Source organism: Enhydra lutris, unplaced genomic scaffold, assembly GCF_002288905.1.
Source record: "Enhydra lutris kenyoni isolate GAN:26980312 unplaced genomic scaffold, ASM228890v2 scaffoldscaffold20, whole genome shotgun sequence".
Taxonomy (NCBI): Eukaryota; Metazoa; Chordata; class Mammalia; order Carnivora; family Mustelidae; genus Enhydra; species Enhydra lutris.
Window position 1 is genome coordinate 21947807 of NW_019154104.1, and position 22283 is coordinate 21970089.

General features: G+C 44.1%; 1 protein-coding gene across 1 annotated transcript in view; it reads right to left on the bottom strand.

The window, feature by feature from the left end:
- The window catches only part of LOC111148589 (signal induced proliferation associated 1 like 1), a 369183-nt gene that overhangs the window by 14168 nt on the left and 332732 nt on the right, over positions 1-22283 (bottom strand). Inside the window, exons 19-21 of the mRNA XM_022505280.1 lie at positions 9565-9807; positions 8683-8848; positions 4103-4349 (exon numbers count right to left, since the gene is read on the bottom strand). Of these exons, the coding sequence (XP_022360988.1) occupies positions 4103-4349; positions 8683-8848; positions 9565-9807 (656 nt within the window). The remainder of the gene's footprint in view (positions 1-4102; positions 4350-8682; positions 8849-9564; positions 9808-22283) is intronic.

Here is a 22283-nt window from a genome sequence, read left to right on the forward strand (position 1 = left end):
TGTGTGAAGACTGAATAACTAAATACTACTAAATAACTACGACAAAAGACTAAATAACTACTAATTGCTACTGAACAAGCAATGGGTCAAAGAAGACATGACAAGAGAAATCAAGAAACACTTTCAGAAGAATGAAAAAGAAAATACAACATACCAAAGCTTATGGGATGCAGGAAAAGCAGTTCCAAGAGGGAAGTTCATAGTGACAATGCCTACATATCAAGAAACATCTCAAATAACCTAACTTTATACCTGAAGGACCTAGGAAAAGAACAACAAATAAAGCCCAAAGTTAGTAAAAGGAAGGAAATAACAGATCAGAGTGGAAATAAATAAAAAACATAAAATAGAGATCAATGAAACTAAGAACTGGTTCTTTGAAAAGGTCAACAAAATTGACAAAGCTTTAGCTAGATTCACCAAGAAAGAAAAAGACTCAAAATCAGAAATGAAAGAGCAGACACTATAACTGATACCAGAGAAATAGAGAGGATCTTAAGAGACTACTATGAAGAATTTTACGCCAACAAAGTGTGCATAAGAAATGCATAAACCCCATAAACATACAATTTGCCAAGACTGAATCATGATTATGAGACTGACGTGCCACCTGCTGCGCTAAGTCACTAAGACTGAATCATGAAGGAACTGAAAATCTGAACAGACTGATTACTAGTAAGGAGATAGTTGGAAGGTCTGTTGAGTACTGATTCAAACAAAAACCCAGAAACAGAGGACTTTGCTGATGAATTCTACTGAACATTCAAAGAAGAATTAACCCTTTTAAAACTCTTCCCCCAAAAAAGAAGCAGCGAAAGGAACACTGCCAAACTCATTTTATGAGGCTAGCATTACCCACCCAGATACCAAAACTAGACAGGGACACCACAAGAAAAAAAAAAAAAATCACAGGCCTTGGGATGCCTGGGTGGCTCAGTTGGTTAAGTCGCTGCCTTCGGCTCAGGTCATGATCCCAGCGTCCTGGGATCGAGTCCCGCATCGGGCTCCTTGTTCTGTGGGGAGCCTGCTTCTCCCTCTGCCTCTGCCTGCCACACTCTGTCTGCCTGTGTTCGTTCTCTCTCCCTCTCTCTCTCTGACAAATAAATAAATAAAATCTTTAAAAAAAAAATCACAGGCCAATACCCTTGATGAACATAGATGCAAAATCCTCAAGAAAATATTAGTAGATTGAATTTACAATATATTAAGAGTACCTCCTTATACTATGATCAAGTGGAATTTGTCTCAGGGATGGAAGGGATGGTTCAACATCCACAAATCAATGTGATATATATACCACATTGATGAAATGAAGGATAAAAATCATATAATCATCTCTGTAGATGCAGAAAAAGCATTTGACAAAAATCAACATCCATTTATGATTTTAAAAAAATCACAAAAAGTAGGTATAGAGGGGATGTACTTTAACATAATAAAGGCCACGGCTGACATACTCCATGATGAAAGCTGAAAGCCTTCCCTCTAAGGCCAGGAACAAGACAAGGATGCACACTCTTACCACATATATTCAACAAAATATCAGAAGTCCTAGTCGGGGCATTAGACAAGAAATAAAAGGCATCCAAATATGATGTAAAACTCACTATTTGCATGTGGTATGATATTAGACAACCCTAAAGACTCTACCAGAAACTCTAAGAATTAACAAAGGAGTTCAGTAAAGTTGTAGGATACCAAATCAATTCACATAAGTCTGCTGCATTTCTATACACTAATAACAAAATATAAGAGAAATTAACAATCCCACTCACAACTGTAAACAAAAGGAATAGAATACCTAGGAATAACTTTAGCCAAGGAGGTAAAAGACCTGCATACTGTAAACTTACATTAGATACTGATAAAAGAAAACTGAAGAAACAAATAAGTGGAAAGATACTCCATGCTCATAAAAGAATATAATTAAAATGTCCATGCTACTACCCAAAGTAATCTACAGATTCAGGGCAATCCCTACCAAAATTTTAACGCCATTCTTCTCAGAAGTAGAACAAGCAATCCTAAACTTATGTAATTACAAAAGACTCTGAATAGCCAAAGCTATCTTGGAAAAAAACAAAGCTGGAGGTATTCACGTTCCTGATTTCAAACTATATTACAAAGCTATAGTAATCAAAACAGTATGGTATTAACATCAAAACAAACACATCAATGGAACAGAACAGAAGCCCAGAAATAAACATATGCATATGTGGTCAATTAATTTATGACAAAGGAGCCAAGAATATACAATTGGGAAAGGATGGTCTTTAATAAACAGTGTGGGGAAAATGGGATAGCCACATGCAAAAGAATGAAACCAGAGCACTGTCTTACACCAAACCACAAAAGTTAACTCATTATGGATAAATGACTTAACTGTAAGACCTAAAGCCAGACTTCCAGAAGAAAACACAGGCAGTAAGCTCCCTGACATCAGTTTTGATGATGATGACTTTTTGGACTTGACACCAAAAGCAAAGGTTACCTTTGTTAGGTAAAAATAAATAGACCACATGCACACTAAAAAATTTCTGCACAGCAAAGAAAACCATTAACAAAATGAAAAGGCAACCTATGGCCTGGGAGAAAATACTTGCAAATCAGATCTGATAAGGGGGTAATATTCATAATGTATAAAGAATTCCTATAACTCAATAGCCAAAAAACAAACCGATTAGAAAATAGGAGACTCTGTCTACGGCCATACCACCCTGAACGCGCCCGATCTCGTCTGATCTCGGAAGCTAAGCAGGGTCGGGCCTGGTTAGTACTTGGATGGGAAAATAGGAGACTCTGAATAGATATCTTTATGAAGACAAAATAGAGATGCCCAACAGTTAAGTGAACAGATGCTCAACATCATTAATGATAAGGGAAATGCAAATCCAAAACCACAACAAGATACCACTTCACACTTGTTTTTTTTTTTTTTTAATTTCTTTTCAGTGTAACAGAACTCATTGTATTTGCACCACACCCAGTGCTCCATGCAATATGTGTCCTCCATAATACCCACCACCTGGCTCCCCCAATCTCCCACCCCCCGCCCCTTTAAAACCCTCAGGTTGTTTTTCAGAGTCCATAGTCTCTCATGGTTCACCTCCCCTTCCAATTTCCCTCAACTCCCTTCTCCTCTCCATCTCCCTATGTCCTCCATGTTATTTGTTATGCTCCCCAAATAAGTGAAACCATATGATAATTGACTCTTTCTGCTTGACTTATTTCACTCACCATAATCTCTTCCAGTCCCGTCCATGTTGCTACAAAAGTTGGGTATTCCTCCTTTCTGATGGAGGCATAACACTCCATACCACTTCACACTTGTTAAGGGAAGATACAAGTGTTGGCAAGGGTGTGGAGAAAAAGGAGCCCTTGTGCACTGTTAATGGGAATGTAAAGTGGTGCAGCCACTGTGCAAAACATTACGGAGGTTCTTCAAAAATAGAGCTACCATATGATCCAGAAATTCCACTTTGGGTATTTATGTGAAGAAAATGAAACACTAGCTTGAAAAAAAAATATATATAGCCCCAAGTTCACTGCACCATTATTTATAATAGCCAAGATAAGGAGACAACCTAAGTGTCCACGGATGGATGAAACACACACACACACACACACACACACACACACACACACACACAGGAATATTACTTAGCCTTAAAAAATGAAATCATCTCATTTGCAACAACATGGATGGCCCCTGAGGGCATATGCTGATTGAAATAAATTAGAGAAAGACAAGTCACACACAAAGTCATGTGTGGCATTATTATATTATGTGGAGTTTGCTAAGAATGCATCTTAGAAGTTCCCATCACAAGGAAGAAAACACTCTGCAACTATGCAAGGTGATGGATACTAACTAGACTCACCAAGGCGGCCATTTCACAATATAAACAACCATCGAATCATTGTGTTGTACAGCTGAAACTAACATAATGTCATAATTAGTTACACTTCAATAAAAAAAACCCCGAACAGGCATCCCAGATGACTCTGGGGAGGCGGAGCGTGCGTACCCTGAGGTCTGGGATTATAGGCGCGGCTGACCAAGGTTGGCAAGCCAGGAATCTGAGCACCCAAAACCACTCACCATGCAGTGACTTCATCCCCAAGGTGTAAGAAGGCCTCCGCAGCGGGAGAGACTTGGGCAGGGAAGGGTACGTGCTGCTGAAGAGGACGTCATTGGGCAGGGCTTGGTCTAGAAGCGATGCCCTGGAGGCAAAGAAGTGTTCCCTCTGGCCGCTGTAGATGCTCTCATCGGACAGTGTGCGGTGCAGGGCCCGTCTTGCCGTGGGTGTGGCAGGAAAAGGCGACTGGGGCGAGGAGAGCGCCTGGAACTGAGAGCAGTGGGCAGACAAGGATTTACATGATGGCCTAAGTCCTCATGACAGAGAGCAGCTCTAGTAGGAGGTGCCTCTTGATAAACAGCAGCTGCTAAGAGTCTACTGAATCAGTTTGACAGAATGTTTTTTAGGATGGATTTCTACCCACTAAAATAGAGAAGCCATCTATATATTGATACAGTTCTATATAAATGGCAGAAGTTCTAGATAGCTGTTCTCTCTTGTCCTTTGCTTTTGTCACCAGATTTGACATTTAGTTGAGATCCTTTTGCAAAAAGCAAGCTTCTGAGAATCCCATTACTTGAGAAACAAGAGACACATTAACAGTATTTAAATATCCAGCCTCAGAGCCAGCAGAGTATCTGGTTGGTTAGCAATAAAGTTGTATTTATTCAGTCCTTCCTAGACGAGTGTTCACCTTGAAAGGGAGAACGATGTAGAGGACAGGTGAAGATGTGAGTAGGAGGGCTGAGTCACAGCCGGTAGAAGGCCTCTGCGGGACGTTCTGTGACAATGGGAAGGGGCAGAGAGAGGACGACAACTGTGTCTCCACTAAGGATGCCGGGAATAGAGCTGACACTCAGGGTCTAACATGCTTCTGTTCATCAAACCAAGGGTTAATCAAGTCAAAGCTCCCTAGGAAGTGATGTGCACAGCTGCCACATAAATATGAACAAATAATTAGTCAAACACATTGTCAATGAGCCCCAGGTGTAGCCAACGGTGTAAAAATTATGCCCACTTCTAAAAATTCATGATGAGTTAAGTGCAAGGTACATAAACGCTTGCCTAGAAAGCGAAGCTGCTGAGATAAGGGCTCTGTGAGTCTGTAAATGCAGGAACTGGGTATGGAAATGGTGGTCTTCCTTTTCCCCTCACCGAGAAGAGGGGGCATGACAGAGGTGAAATGGCCTGCTGATTATGATTTTAAAAAATATAGCCAGATCCTCTCTCTCCCATCGGCAAGCTTCTAGGACTGTCACGTACAACTCTTGCCTACCAGGCCAGGCCCCAGATTTCTCCATTCAAACACTGCTCCCAATCTGTTTTAGCGCCTCTGGGTTCAGCAAAGGGATTTCCTTTAGAAAAGGAAATATCCCTGCCCTGATGGTTATACGGGAAGGTGGTTTTCCCCTAATTCTAGTTTCAGCCTCTTTGGGAAATATTAACAAACTTCAGGGCAGAGAACTGCCACCTTGAGGAGATCCTTGGAGCGGCATGCTTGCTTAGAAGTTCTAACATCTCTCAGGGAAGGGAGGCAGGGCAGGAGATGGAAGTGGGCAATCTGCCTTGATGCTTCGTGCCCATTAAAAAGTCGTCTTGTCCCAACATGTCGGGGTGGTCCCTCACCCCATCCCTGTTCCCCTCCAGTCTTGAAGGCGCGTGCACACCGATCTGGTTCTGAGAGCGCCCTGGGCCTGCCTCCTGGGGTGCTTGCTGAGCAGTGCCCAGTGCTGCCAACCCTGGGAAAGAACCACCATGAGTCAACACTGACTCTCAAGGGCTCTGAGAGCACATCAGGCCAGGGGGCTTTGTAGACTGTCCTGGGGATCCTACCGGTTCCTCACAGCATCACTGCTTGGGGAGCAGAGACGTTCAAGTGGGACCCAGGCGCCCATGACACCCACCCTTCCCATCAGAGGAACTCCACTTTCTTACTTCTCCATATTAGACTTCCATGTTTTATTTTATTTAAAAAGGGGGGGGTTTCCCAAACTTTAAAACCATCCGGCACCACCAATCTATTTCAAAGCCGAGGAACACGGCCTAGAGGAGGGGCCTCTTGCTCCAGGTCAGCTCCTGTTCCCGCACTCTTCCCAGGCCTCCTGGCTTCATGAGCTGGTCACCAGCACCCGCCGTAAGCAAGCGCCAGCACTCCCCGAGCCCTGGAGCTGCCCGCAGCCGCCACCTCTGGTCTGTGCCTCGCAGCTCTGGCTGCAAAGCGGGACCATGGGTTTGCACTGTGTCTGTTCACCTGCTGCTGGGCGCAGCCCTCAGGGAAGGTAAAGTGATCTCTCTCTGCCTGCCAGTGAGGTTTCTTAGAAGGTCAGCAGTCTGCCATTTTCCTTGAGACAGGAGCTCCGTGGCAGGTGCTTAGGCCCTGTGGCCACCTACCTCTGAGCCACAGCTCACCACGTCCCACAGCAGATATCACACATTGCTGGCAAATCACCCTGTATTAACCCTCTCATTTGATATTAACGCTCACTCCCAGGTAGCACCTGCTCTCTAAGAAAGCCAGTGTGGTCCGAGTGCGTTCCAAGTCTCATAGCCCGAAGCTGGCCCCTGCCAGGACCCTGACACCTGATGCAGTGGCCTGGGGCCTTGAGCCAGGCCTGGCCTGGAAGACCTCTCAAGGGCATGCTGGCCTTTCTGACACAGCAGAGCCATGGGCACCCCAATGGAGAATTTCAGAAGATACACAGAGATACTTAGCTAAAGTCATCTGAAACCAAACCAAAAAGGAGGACACTGGAGAAAGAAGAGCCTTACTTCCAGCCCTTCCCAGTAAGAGAGTAGCCTGCAGAGAGCCTTCTTTGCAGAGGGTCTATCGGTAATGCAGTCAGGACATAAAGAAGGTGCACCCCTGTTTCAGGAATGTTAAAATAATTCATTTTGGAAATAAAAGCCAAGAACAGGAATGAAGGCAAAAGAGACATTTGCTTTCAATTATTTCTACTGCATGAGTAAATCAAAAGAATCAAAGCTCTAAGTTTGCCCCTTTCCAAAAATGTGAAACCGAGAATTGGAGGAAAGATTCCTTTCAGGGCAAGTTTTATTTTCCTCTAACCTCAAAGGAAAAAATCTGAAAAAAATTTTATTTTGAAACTGGTACTTAAACATTTTAATACACTTCTTTGGGTTCTGACGGATAAAAAAGTTTCAAGCACTGTCTTTTGCGAGGTTGCTAAGGAAACCATTTGTACCCTGCGTGATGAGTCAGAATGGTGAAGTGCTGGCTTATAAAACAGAAATTACAGAAATCAAGAATGACCAAGTCTTTAAAATGATTTATGATGTTAATGTTTATGTTAATAAATCTTTATTTTACAGCACAATGCCAGAATGGCCTTTGGAGTACACTTAATTTCTGTAAATGCTGATTTTTCAGTTTAGAGGATATGTCTGACCTATCTTGAGAAAGGTGCATGCACACACACACTCTTGTGATGAGAAGCCTGAGTGAGAATGGACAAGGCCACATAGCTCATCCTGCTCAACCCTCTGCTCCTGGTTTGAAGACAGCAAGTGGTTAAGGAAATACTTCAGCTTATCTTTCCAATCAACTATCAGAGTTCCTCTTAAATTATATTCTCTAGTCACTTCAAACAGACTACCACTCACTCAACTAAGCAGCTGGACAACAGAACATGTCCAAGTTTGCTGTGCTGACCTTCCTGGGGGTAGATCCCCTCCTCCTGGGACTACACAACACACTGCACACAGAAATGCCTTGTGCTCAGAGCTCTGGGCCCCACTCAACAAAGGCCCAGCTCCAAGTCCTGGGAGGAGGAGATGGTACACTTCTGAGGACAAGAAAGACCCCCAAGTAGGCTTCAGGGCTCCTCCAAGCTAAGGTGAGCAGAACAAATTCTTCCACGTGGTTGTGCCAAGGTCTGGCCACTGACCCACAAACAGTGGCACTCAGGACGTGATGGGGAGGGAGGCTGGCTTTAGAGAATTTCTAGCCTAGAATTCTGCAAGGGAAGTGAAGAGGTTTTTGCAAAGTAAAGAGAGTTTAGAAAGTTCTGAAGGTAAGTATGTAGACCTAGTTTGCTGGGCTGCAGAGGTGGCTTCTGGAGGATGAGGAGGTGAAGAGAGTGGGTGTAAATCAGGCCGTCTCTCTGAGTGACTGAATGCTACGTGGTGCACAGACAGTAGACCTGCCTGTCAGAGGGCAGTGGTGGGGCACAGGGGGAAGGATGTGAACTGGGAGCTACTTGTGGGAGGACGGACCCTTTGGACAGAAGGCTCTAAGGCATTTACAGAAAACTCTGTGTGATGAGGGAGCCACAGGTGCTCTGCCAAGTTCTCAGAAGCACTGCCATCTGAGTTAATGTCTGTGAAAGAGCGTGGCTTGTGCACGGGGAGTGGGGTGCACTAAGGAAGATAAAGGGTGGCAGGGACAGGTAAATATAAACCCAGACTGAAAGCCGTGGCAGCGGGGATGAAACGCTTGGAGAACGCCATAAGCTCATTTTAGGGCAGAGTGCATGAGGGCAGGAGCCGGGAGCCGACACCTCCTGGAGGGGCCACCGTGGTGAGCAGCCCCGTCCCTTCTGGCCACCCACCCTAACAGCCATGCGCCCCGAGCTCTGTCCTATACCTTAAAGTTCTTCTGGGATTCAGGAGTTGGGCTTTCCAGGTCGATGAGTTTCTTGAGGTCCTCCTCGATGGTGGACTTGGAGGCTGGCTTGGGGGACGCCCGGAGGTCCCTGGTTGAGGCGCGCAGCCTGGTGTGGGCCATCTCGTTGCCGTCACTCTGATGGCGCCTTGAAAGGAAGAGATGGGAGAAACCAAGCAGGGTGACGTAAGGCCACGATGGACCCTGAGGCGGTGAGTCAGGTGGGACATATTAAAGGAGAGCTAAGGACAAGCTGCTCAGGTAAGTGCTTGTGAAAGAAACACAACCAACTGGAAGCACAAAATAAGAATCTTGTGCACAAACTGCTCTTCTACAGGAAACCATTAGCCCCACTAAGCCAGAGTTAGCACGACTTACTAGTAAGACCACGGGCTACAAATCCCAAATGTTACTTCTGTACAAACTCAAACAACATGATCGAATGACTCATTTAGAACTTTTTTTACTCCTGTACTACTTTGTCAAAAAGTTCTTTATATTCAGGGCAGTCCCTCTCTAACATTCCCTCTGCTGAGCCCTGAGTTAAAAACCCCATGGGAAGGCTGTGATTAACATCACCAAAGGGAGAATGTCACCTTCGTGCCAGGTCAATTATTCTGCAGTTTGTTCTCCAGACAGACTCCTTCCTATGACATCTAAGATTCTCAAATCAATGATTTGCCACATAACTTATTTAAGGAATGAAGCAGAGAAATAATTTAAGTTTTACTTAGGAGGAGAAAAAAAAATCTCTTGACCAAACCCCAGCTGGCCGCCTCTATGGTAGGAAATTGCCTCAACCTTTTCTGTTCTCCGTCCTGTTAAAAGCAAACCACCCAGTAAGAGAAGCGAAAGAATTCTTACTTTCTTGTGTCCATAAATCCCACAGAGTTTATGGTTCCTTCGGGTTTCTTCCACCCAATCAGGTACTTGCTGGTCGCGCCCTGGCGAGGGTAGAAGGTCCTAGGGCCAGATGAAGAGGAGGAGGAGGAGGAGGAGGGGAAGGAAGGTGCGAGCTGCGAGGTGGCAGGATGGAGCTCTTCTTTTGGGGAACTTCTGGCACTGGTGAAGACCACTGGGCTGGCAGAGTGTCGAGAGCTCATGGTACTGAAGAGAAGCGTGACAAAGACAAAAGGACCCCAGTGTGCATGTGTGCATTCCGGGGTCCACACGGCAGCTATCAAAGTGTCATTCAGGACAGGGGTTATGGCCACGTTAAAGAACAATGACTGTATCATCAAATATTAATGGGGCTGGCTGGCTAGTCTTTCTTGTTTTCTTGCTACAATTTAAATGTCTGCTGTAAAAATGAAACACAGTCACCGGGGCTTAGTCTGCACTCTAAGTTAAAAGGTAAAAACAGTTGAGGCTATCAGGGATGCTTTGAAACATGCTGGCACACCGGAGTTTGTTAGGGGGTCTAGGACAGGCAAGGAACAGGAGAAATGGCAATAAAAGGTCTGGCCATCTCAGTGGCTGTCTGCCTTGCCTTCCTCAGAAATAGGGGTCATGGTGATGCTCCCCAGGTCCAAGCTGGATCAGCATACAGTTCTCCAACACCCACATCCAAGGCCAAAGAGGGACACTGATGTCTCCTTCCCCATGGCATCCGGCAGTAAGAGGGACTCTTAAAAGCTGTTCAGTGGAGTGAAAATGGCCACTCTCCTACACCATGTACAAAAATCAACTCAAAATGGATTAAAGACTTGACTGTAAGTCCTGAAACCATAAAACTCCTAGAGGAAATCATAGGGTAATATCCTTGACATCGATCTTGGCAATGATGTTTCTGAATTTGACACCAAAAGCAAAGGTAACAAATGCAAAAATAAACATGTGGGACTATGTCATATTAAAAAGCTGTACAGCAAAGGTAACCATCAAGAAAATGAAAAGGCAACCTAGTGAAGGAGAAAATACTTGCAAATCATATATCTGATAAGGGCACAATACCCAGAATATATAAAGAACTCATATAACTCAAGAGAAAAAATCTGATTAAAAAACGGGCAAAGGATGTCGATCAACAGATGAATGGATAAAGAAGATGTGGTATATATATACAATGTAATACTATGCAGCTATCAAAAGAAATGAAATCTTGCCATTTGCGATCACGTGGATGGAACGAGAGGGTATTATGCTGAGTGAAATAAGACAATTAGCATATGATCTCCCTGATATGAGGAAGTTGAGAGGCAACGTTGGGGGGTTTGGGTGGGTAGGAAAGGAATAAATGAAACAAGATGGGATCAGGAGGGAGACAATAAGAGACTCAATCTCATAAAACAAACTGAGGGTTGCTGGGGGGAGGGGGGTGGGAGAGGGCGGTGGGGTTATGGACATTGGGGAGGGTATGTGCTATCGTGAGTGCTGTGAAGTGTGTAAGCCTGACGATTCACAGACCTGTACCCCTGGGGCAAATAATACATTATATGTTAATAAAAAATAAATTTTTTTTTAAAAAATGGGCAAAGGAATCTCAATAAACATTTTTCCAAAGAAGACATACAGATGGCTAACAGGTACATGAAAAGATGCTCAACCTCACTAATTATCTGGGAAATGCAAATCTAAATCACAATTAAATATCACTCACACCTGTTAGAATGGCTGTTATCAAAAAGACAAGAAATAACAGGTATTGACAAGAATGTGGAGAAAAGGGATCCCTTGTGCACTGTTGGTGGGGATGTAATTTGGTGCAGCCACTATGGAAAACAGTAAAATGTTCCTCAAAAAATTAAAAATAGAACTACCATATGATCTAGAAATTCCACATCTGGGTTTTACCTAGAGAAAGTGAAAATACTAACTTGAAAGTATCTACAATCCCATGTTCATCGTAGTATTATTTACAAGACCCAAGCTATGGAAATAACCTAAGTGTCCGCTGATGGACGAATGGATAAAGAAAGAGTGGTATACATATACAATGAAATACTATACAGCCATAAAAAGAAGGAAATTCGGCCATTTGGAACAATATAAATGGACGTTGAGGACATTATGCTAATTGAAATAAGTCAGACAAATACTATGTCATCTACTTATGTGTGCCATCTAAAAAAACCCAAGTTCAAAGATCCAGAGAACAGACTGGTGGTGGCCACAGGTGGGGATGGAGGATGGGGGAAACTGAGGGAAGAGGGTCAAAAGGTACAAATGTCCATGTGGGAGTCCTGGGGATGTGATGTACAGCATGTTGACTAAATATAAAAACAGAAAACAAGTCATCATCTGTGGATTTTAAACTTTGGTTCAAGATTACAAAACTAAAGTCTTCAGGACCCAAGGAGAAGGCTACTCATCACGTACTAAAACTCGGGATTTCTAAGGCCAGACCTGAGAGTTCAGGGGGTCTACAACGCTGGAGGCTCTTCGATGGCAGAATTTCCACACGTCCCTTCCCAGGATCTCCCAGGACCTGCGTCCACACCACGTGAGCCCTGCTGAGTTCTCCACTGTCGGCGGAGACCAGAGATGTGGGCTCCTACCGCAGCACACTTGTCACCGAAGGTTCAGCCACAAGGACGTGGTCTCACAGCATTTGCCAGCAGCGCTTTGTCAGAAACCAATGGTCCTGATCTGAATAAAGCACGGACTTAATAATAACGCATTAGCTATGACGCGTGTACCCCAGACCATGGGTGGGAGGGTACACGGGAACTCTCTGCACCGTCTTTGTAACATTTCTGCCAATCAAAAACTAGTCTAAAATAAAAACATTTTTTATTAAAAAAAAAACTAAGGGAATGAACAACAACAACAAAAAATCAAAACCACCCAATCTTAGTGGTGCTGAGAGAACACGCACAGAAGAAAGTCAGTGTTGATCCCCACCTGCAACCTCACCTAAAAATCCATTCCCACTGGCTCGCATATTTAAGTGTGGATCTAAAGATTCTGGACCATGCCACGAAGAACATCTTTGCGACAGAGGCAGAGGTTTCTTTCATAGGATCATAAAGGAAAGGATTGAACCCCGCTGAAAGTAAGGACTTCTAGTCCTCCAAAGAAAGAGAAGCAGAATATGTGTAAAACATACACCCAACGGTGGGCTCCAATCCAGAATACAGAACTTCTGAAACTCAACATGATAGACAACCCAATAGGAAAAATGAGCAAAGATCTGAAAAGGAATTTCACAAACAAGGATATCTAAACAATTAACAAATAAACATTAATGCTTAACATTGTCAGTTATCAGGAAACCGCAAACTGAAGCCAACAGAAAAACCAGTTACACGCCCAAAAGAAAGGCTAAAATTAAAAAGACTTCCAACATGACGTGCTAGAACGATGTGAAGCGGCCCAAGCTCTCCGACACGACTGATGTGTGCCACCGTCTTGAGACGAAGCGGCTCACATTCTCTGCTGAAGCTGAACGTGTGTGTATCGAAGGACACAGCAGCCCCACTCCTAGGTCTGTGCCTGCCGGATGCACACACAGGTGTACCAAAGGACATGTGCAAGAATTTGTAATGTCCCCAAACTGGAAACACTCCAAACGCTCCACAGCAGAAGGGACACGCGAGCTGTTCCATGTTCTCACAAGGTAAATTTGACGCAGCCGCGCAGCTAAGCTGATGCTACCTAAGACACGTGGTGACACCCACCGACGTACTGCTGACTTAGAGACACCAGACATGGAGTAAAACATATGGCGCGATTCCACTTACATAAAGCCAAAAATAGGCAAAATGTGTGTGTGATTTTAGGATTCAAGACTGTGTTTACCTGGGCGAGGAGGTGGGAATGACCAGGGAAGACAAGTGAGAGGAGGACGTGTCTGGATGTTGGCTCTGTTCCAGTGCTTGATTTGGGTAGAGATTACACGAGATATGTTCGTTCCGTGAAAATTCACGCCAATGGACAATATGACCTGAACCTCTTTCTCTACACGTGTCACACTTCAATGAGAACACACCCACAAAAATAAATCAGAAGTAGATGACCTGAAAGGAGAAGGCCTTATCAGTCCACGAGGCTTTGCCATGGACTAGAGGGAACAGGGCACGGAACAAAGGGGATCTGCAAAGTTCGCCACACTAAATGGGCCTTATTGCCACAGAACAAACATAAACATCTTTATTTTTATAATTAAGGAGGAGGGACCAGGCTCAAACTTCACAAAAAATATGATAAAAAGAAACGACTAGCCATATTCTGATTGCTCTAACAGTTTTCTTTTTCCCAGAGACTTGTAGCTAGAGTGGAAGGGAAAGAAAAAAACATCTCTCTCAAGACCTCAAAGGGCAGCATAAATTTAAAGGCCATGTAATCTCATTTAGTTTTCACCTCTTGATAAAAAATATCCCATTTGTTTGCCTTTAAAAGGAAGAAAACGGATACAGAACTCTTCCATAAATGCCATACATTAAATCAATAAGAACAAAATAATAGTAAGACTCTGTTGTGGAAAACAGACTAAAAGTGGAAAGATGAACCAGAAGGAAAAAGGAATCGGGAAGGACATAAAGACAGAGGCAGACAAGCTCAGACTGTGTCCTCCAGAGACAGAGCAACATGCAGTAACTCGGGAAGCACCAGCAGGAGCTTCCTAGGCCCTAAGAGTGGGCGTAGCCTTTGCAGTCATTTGCCACAATATGACAGGGTTGTGGTGGTTTATTGCTTCTTTAGGGACAAGAGCTTATCTCTGGCTTGTAGACTTGCCCCCCCCCATGATACCTCCCTCATACGCACTTATAACACAGATGTGGGGGTGTCTCCACTCATCCATGGTTACGGTCTGAAGCAGATTCCCATCAAGTCAAAAATAGTACATCAGTGTCTAACCTGTACATCTTCATCTTGGATAATCAGGGACTGGCCTTACCTGCCTCGATTAGCACCCAGAGGTAAAAGCAAGTGTTCGTGAATTACTAGTGCTGGAGCATGTCAGGGCATGTTTTATGTTGAAGGACAGACCCCAGAGATTCTGATTGGGTGCCTTGGCAGACACATGGGAATCTGCGCTCTGACTCGTTCCCAGCCAATGCCGTGGTCCTTAACTCACAACCTGAAAACCACTGCACCAGACAAGCCTTTGAAACTCCCGTAGTTTCCATTTCTCAGCAAGTATCTTGATATGATAGCACGGGGATTCAGAACCCTGGGGCTTTGAAAGACTAAACGTGTGGTCAAAATAGAAATAATTTGTCATGGGAATAAAATGTAAATTGCATAGTCCATTAATTTTTAAATCATTTCTCCCATGTTTTAAAAAATAGCTATGCTGGTTTCAGCCGTAATGTCTGGCCTCTGTGAAAAGGGAAATTATAGGAAAGGCTTAGAGACATCAAAGAGAGAACAATATATACAGCATATACAGTTTTTGGAGCTCTTTGCTTCCTGTATGAATTTAATTAGTACCATTTTCCTGGGAAGCATTCAGTAAGTTTTTGTACCAGATTATAAACTCTTTGAAGGCAGACATTTTTGTGTGTCTAACAATGCCAGAATATAGTGGACTCCAGATGAAATAGTTGTTGGACAAAGGGTTTCTCTTCAGCACGTATGGACTCACTATCTATTTAACTTTCTTATCTTGTTGATAGTCTGTCTCCCCCACTTAAATGGAAGCCCCACAAGGGGTGATCTTTTTCTCCTTCGCTGCTGTACTCTCCATGCCTACCACAGTCGCCGGCCATAGTAGGCATTCAATATGTGATGAGAGGAATGGTCAAATAATCAGCTATTCATTTTAAACGTAAGAGAGAGTTAGTGTGAAGACAATGTGTTTTACTCAGGCTGTATTCAAAACTAGGTGTTGCTTTATTTTTATTGCAAGAAATAATTAAATCTACAGATTATGCTTCTAAGCATAGTCTTAAAAGGATGATTGCTTAAGTAAGACCATAGACCCCGATTATCAGGTTTTATCTGTGAACTTGATAGCTGGCACTAGCTCTCAGGTGTGAAATTACAGCGCACTTTTATTCACTAATGGTTATAATCAAGACAGCCCTACTTAACAACTGATTAGATTTGGGAACAAAAGCAAAAGTAAAAACAAATGAATAATTCATCGGCAGTGCTTCCTTCTTTAATGTATACCACTCACAGCATGAAGCAAGGTGAGACTCTGGTACACTTGGCCTCTAATTCCAAGTAGGCACATGAAGATCACCTGGGAGCTTTCAAAACACACATTCTTGGGCTCCAATCCCAGATATTTTAATTTGATAAGAGGTGGGCTGATGCCTAGAGTATGGATTCTTGTGGAATCTCCCCCTAAGTGAGCACACTGATTGAGAACTGCTCAAATCACTTGACTTATTCAGACTGTTATGACATCATCAAAATCCAACATCTTATCGTCAACATCAAGAAAGTGAAGCCGCGGGGCGCCTGGGTAGCTCAGTTGGTTAAGCATCTGCCGTCCGCTCAGGTCATGATCCCAGGGTCCGGGCTCGAGTCCCGCATCGGGCTCCTTGCTCATCAGGGAGACTGCTTCTCCCTCTGCCCCACCCCCCTGCACACACTTTCTCTCCCTCTCTCAAATAAATAAAAATCTAAAAAAGAAAAAAAAAAAGGTGAAACGCTGAAGCCCCTGGAGCAGTGTTCCTCCAGCCATGACTGTGGCCACCTGCAGGAACTGATGTAAATGAAGATTCCTTGGCTTATGTCAGATCTTCGAGAGCCCCAGGAATCTGGAGGAATCCCCAAAGATTCCCATGTCCCTAGAGGTTTACGAACTACTGTGTTAGCCTCTCACCTCCCCCCACTCTAAAATGGGTGGGCTCCTCTTCGCTTTGCAGCCCCGTTCCTGGGCCCTGCCGGTGGCGGGGCTCCTTGAAGCTGCCCACCCTGCTGGCCCTGAGCATCTCTGAGGCAGCTTTAATTACAAAACAACTACAACGACGCCATCAGCTCCCTTGGACAGGGGGAACTGTGTGGCTGCATTGTTTCACCATCCTGCAGATTTCATGTTAATTCAATACGCTGCAATCCGGTGGTACCCTGGGCAAATTAGATCTCTCCACAGGAGTTGTGGAGGAAGGTAATGAGCGAGCAAGACGGAACAGAAAGAGAACAGCAATCGATATGTTAGGACGTGACAGACACAACACCCGTGACTTTTCTCACTGTATCAGAAGTGAGATTAACTGTGAGTATGGCCAAACTGAGCCATCCGGTCGGGGGCTCCTGGATGCCACACGAAGGGGCCACCAGCTTTACTTCTCATACAAACTATAGGGCATTTCCCCTTTCCTCAAAATGGACCAGATTTCATTTGTCTGGTCATTCCAGGACATGAATTTTGGAAAAGGACGAGAGCTGCATGGACACATGCACTACCTCACACAAAAAGAAAGGAGGCCACGGGGTAACTGGACATGTGGGGCAGTCCATCCCAACTTCTTGTCTCAGTCCAGTGAAACCATGAACCCAGTGCCCCACGAGCTGGTAATTTCACCTTCCCAGCCATGGTCAAACCTCCTAGGAGAAGATGCTGGACGACCTATCTGAGAGTCACGACATGTACCGCGTCATGGAGGAGGGGCTACTTCTACTTGAGGACCTTGCAAAGGGATAACTCACGGAGGATGGAGCAGCCTGAGTGTCAGGAGACAAAAGCCCAAATACCAGAGCTCTGATGGCCTGGGGAGCCGTCCCGCACGTCTGCACTGTCACCGAGGCCACCACCTCCTGTGGGACACACTGGCTATGCTTGCTCTCGCGCTGCCAAAAGCTGCCAGAAGGAAACACTTGGGAGTCATCTGCCCTCCAGGCATGACACAGAGGGACAGAGTTTAGACAGGCTGGGTGTGCTACGGATATTTTCAGGACGGGGAGACCAGCAATTAGTCACCAGTGTAATGGCTACGACAAAGTCTGCATGAAGGCTGAATGCTGGCCAAACATCAAGGGGAGGGGATCGGGTTTCCTGTGATTACTTGTACAAATAACAAATACTTAAGCCTCTGGGTGACAGATAATGTGGAGGATATGTTTAAGGAGAACTCCTGATTCCACTGTGTTCAACACTAGCTGATTCTGTCCAAGACTGGGCTCCAGAATTTAGGAGGGCTTGAGAAGCCTCATTCTAAAGGATCGAGGAAAAGAAATAGGAATGATTAAGCTGGCAAAGGGGATGTCCAAATAATTATGGTAAAGAAAACTATTCATCTAGAACGTGAGATACTTATTTGATGAGCACTGAATTCTGTGAAGCCAATATTGCCCTGTAGGTTAACTAACTAGAATTCAAATTAAAAAACAAACAACACAAGATATTTAGTAAGTCCAAGGGCACACTGATATATAAAGCGTAGGGAAGTGGGTGGCTAGGCATACACAGTAGAAGGGGCTTCAGGGGTCACAGTGGACCACAAGCTGAACAAGTCTGCAATGCTGAGCTAGATAGGAGGGAGCTAATAAGAGAACTACAAATATTATCATTTTTTAAGCACAGCTGAAAAGAATGTCACGTTCAGGTTTGGCATCTAAAAAGGCAAAAGAAAAAGCAGGGAGCTTGAGAAGCAAAAATGTAATTGTAGAATGAGACACATAAAAGACAATTATAGGACCTGTGGGAGATCCATGTTTGTTGAAGGAAAAGGAGCAAGATAAACCTCATTAAGGCAGGTGATGGAGAGCTTAAAAAGGAAATGCCAAAAGCATTTTGGTTGCCAAAAAGCAACCTCAAAAGAAAATTTACAGTTTGCAATACACTTGATAACCTTTTCTTATTCTCACAGACATAGAAAAACAACCATTTTGTTAAGTAGGCCAGGTGTTATTCGATCCCAGATAAGCGAACCACGTGGTGAAATGCCCTGACCGGCTAGAGGGCTGTTGAGTGGCAGAATGAGACCTGTACCACCATCTCAGATGCAAACCTACTTTCCCTCCATTCCCCTCTCAACTTGCCTGGGGGTGGAGAACTGTTCTAAAATTTCTTTAAAAATATTTCTTAAAAAAAAAAAAAAGAGATGTGTGTGTGTGTATAAACACATATATACACACACACACACACATTATATATACGTATATATATACGTATGTATATTTTGTATATTTTGCATATGGTTTCTTATTGATATCTACAATTTTTATAATCTTAGCCTTCAAAAATCTTAATGTTTAGGAAAAACTCAGCTCAGAGAAACCATTTAGTCTCTCTTAATTGTGCATTTAAGCTGCAGTGAGAGGAATTTCAGGTAGGTAGACACAGGACGAAGTTTTGAAGAAGGAGAGGACACGATAAGCACAGGAATTGCTCAGAGAGGACACGGCCTCTCTCTGCTTGGGATCATCTTCCCTCTCCCCACATTTGAGGCAGCTGGGCAAGTTCTGATCCTGGTAGGATGGTTTTAATAGGACAAGGGATGGACTCAGTTCCTTCCAAATTCCTTTTGGTCTGATGATTTAATGGCATTGGGAGAACTGGGGCTGTCCATATTGACTGGATGAGTGAATTAGCTGCATCGCAGATCAGAGCGGTAATAAACCTTGTGGCGGTGAGTGCCCCATCAAGCCATCTGATGTCGGTGGCTTGAGAGAGGTCTCATTTTCTCAATGTTCTCTTGAAATTTCAACCACAGTGGTTCTGTTTCTTAGTCTTTGAGGTTAACTGGACAGTACTGTATTCTGGATAAAATAATCACCTACTCCCATAAACTGAAAGAAATGGGGCACAACAGCTTAGCACAAATCTGTGCAAGTTCTGCTATAGGTAAAAGCAAAATACAATAATCTGGAATGTCCACAGTGTGTCAGACCAAAGAAGAAATGACCAATGAAAATGACCCAACCAACATAAGACAAGCAGAGCCAACTACATGTTGAAGATAAGTTCTCGGTTTATCATTTCAGAGGCTTCACATTCAAATTCTGAATTAGCTCATAACAGAAAAATAATATTCTCATCTTAAGAAAAAAGCACAGATGAGAGACAATTCATTGTTCGCAATAAAAAAAAAAAAATTCCAGGCAGGAGAGATTTGAGAGAGAAACGTTCGCAGAATAAAGACAGCAGAATAATTTCTAAACAAAGAAGGCATATTTCTATGCCAAAGAGGGCAGAGAATGAAAGGCAGACACGCCGGCTCTAACGCAGACTCAGCGGCACACGGACAGTCCAGGGAGCTCCAGGAGGCCGAGGCACATCCTGCTGTTCTATGTGAACTCAATCGAAGAAGTCCTTCTTTACCTCTACTCTAAAGAAACCTACAGCTTTCCTGGCATGACTAGTGAACTTATTAAGTCAGCCAGAAAAAGCACAGTCATGAAATTGAACTGTACTGATGACCAGGGGCAGGCATTTTTCCTGGACTGAAATCAGCCCTTTTAGTGAATGTCAGACACTGACCAACTGACATCCAGATAGTGACTGATACTCGCATGGACACTATTAAAAAGTTCTCCCCAGCTGTATTTTGCAGATGAAACAAACCTTACATAGAGATGACTTCACTCAACGTTCACGCTGTCCCGGGACTTTTGTCTACTCTTCTCCATATACCTATTCATAAAAGCAGCACACCTCTGTGCGAATACGGACACTTCTCTACAACAAGCTTTGAGATACAGTCATAGTCGGGAGTGGAGGATTTATGTTAGTTTTGAACTGGATTATTGGTGGAGGGCCTGAGGAGTCATCAGGCAAAAGGTGGGAACTTTTTTTATTAACATATAACGTATTATTTGGCCTAGGGGTACACGTCTGTGAATCGTCAGGCTTACACATTTCACAGCATTCAAAAAGGTGGGAACTTTAAGGAACAAGTTGTTCCTATCTGAGGACTGCGACGTCCTGAGCACTCCCAACTACGCTCATGGTGGCACACGGTACGGACAGGTGCTCAGGATGGACAGTGGGTGGGACAGTCTAGTGCTGGACATCAGGGGGAAAGGATGTCACGCATGCGTGGGAAAGCCTTGGCTGCCGAGCTCCGAGGGGCTACAGGCATCAGGAGGATATGGCAGAATGGTTGGCACATGAGGGGGGTTGTGGAAGCCTGGACCCCTGAACAGGTCAGGACGTTACAGAAGAAATGTGGATTTGTACCTACGAAAGGAGTTTTCAGCTTTATAACATGTGCTCCTGAATCTGGTTCTGACGGCAGTAATTTCACTGGTTATGCGGGACAAGAGCACCATATGCTAACAAAGGGGTCTTTGGTCACCACACAAACCAGCACTGCCTACCGCCCAGGCCAGAACTCTAAGAAAAAGAAGAGCCCAGCTGGTAAGAGTCTTTTACTTTTATTTATTTTTATTTTTTTTAAAGCAGGCTCCATGCTGGTCGTGGAGCCCCAACGTGGGGCTTGAACCCACGATGCTAAGATCAAGACCTGAGCTGAGATCAACAGTTGGATGCTTAACCGACTGAGCCACCCCCAGTTACCCTGGTAAGAGTGTTTTAAAACTGGAAAGGTCTTCATCTCTCTTATGGTCACCATAAACCATTTTATTTTATTTTTGGAATGGTTTAAGACCTCAAAGTGAAATAGCCATTGCAAAAAACAAAAAATCTCTCCCTAAATTTCCAAACTTCATAGAAAACACATGTATATTCTAGGGAGCAACACTTCAGAGCCATGAATAGACTGAACTGTAGAAAGTTATCAGTGTGTGTGGTTTCTCTTAATGATATGCAAATAGAACAAGCCTGTTAATTATCAACTTACATTAATGCAGTTCTCCGGGGGGGGGGGGCACAAAAAACCTGCACGATCATCTGCAGTGAGACTGGAGGACAGAGGGGTAGGAACACAGCCCAGCCAGAAACACGTGGTGGAACTTAATCACTGTAATTTAGATTTTGTCACCAAGTCCCAGGTACGAGCTCTTTTCTGCATTGTCAAGAGATCTCCACATTAATTGCTATTCCTGTCTTCTGAGGACACGCACACTCTAATTTGCAGTGATTTTGGTTTCTCCAGCACCGTGCATTTGGTGGCTAAGTCCCTCTTTCCTTCAGAGAAGGAAGTTTGCAGAAGCTCTGATTATCCAGCTCACTCTGCCAAGATCAACAGACTGAAGGCACAAAACATCCCTGCTTACCAGAGTCTAGCAATGACTGTGACTCAACCTGTCAGCAGGTGGGAAGCCCTCCACCCTCCCTGAAAGGCCACATTCTTCTCTACGAAGTTTGACTTTTGACAGAAGAGTTATTTCCAAATGATGATTTCAATGATCTCTGCATGGTCAGTTTGAAGCAGAAAATTTAGATAATCCTTTGAGGCCTTTAGGCAGCCCCCGTCAGCACATTCAGATAATGCAAGCCCAGATTATACAAACCCTACTTTTCACGGGGGGAACTCTGTAGCCCCCGGCATGTGTTAGATGGCACAGCTAACATCTTGGGCTTTGGCTTCAGAGGCCCAGCCTGTCAACCTTACTCCACGGGGATGCTATTCCAGATAAGACCTCCATAACTTGACTTTCTTCTGCCACCAAATTAGACCAGACATATATATCCCCAAATGGAATATCATTTTTCAAAGATTTTATTTGAGAAAGTGAGAGAGAGAGAGAGAGAGAGAGAGAGCACACGTGGGCACATGCATACAAGTCAGGAAGAGGCAGAGGAAGAGGAAGAAGCAGACTCCCCACTGAGCAGGGACCCC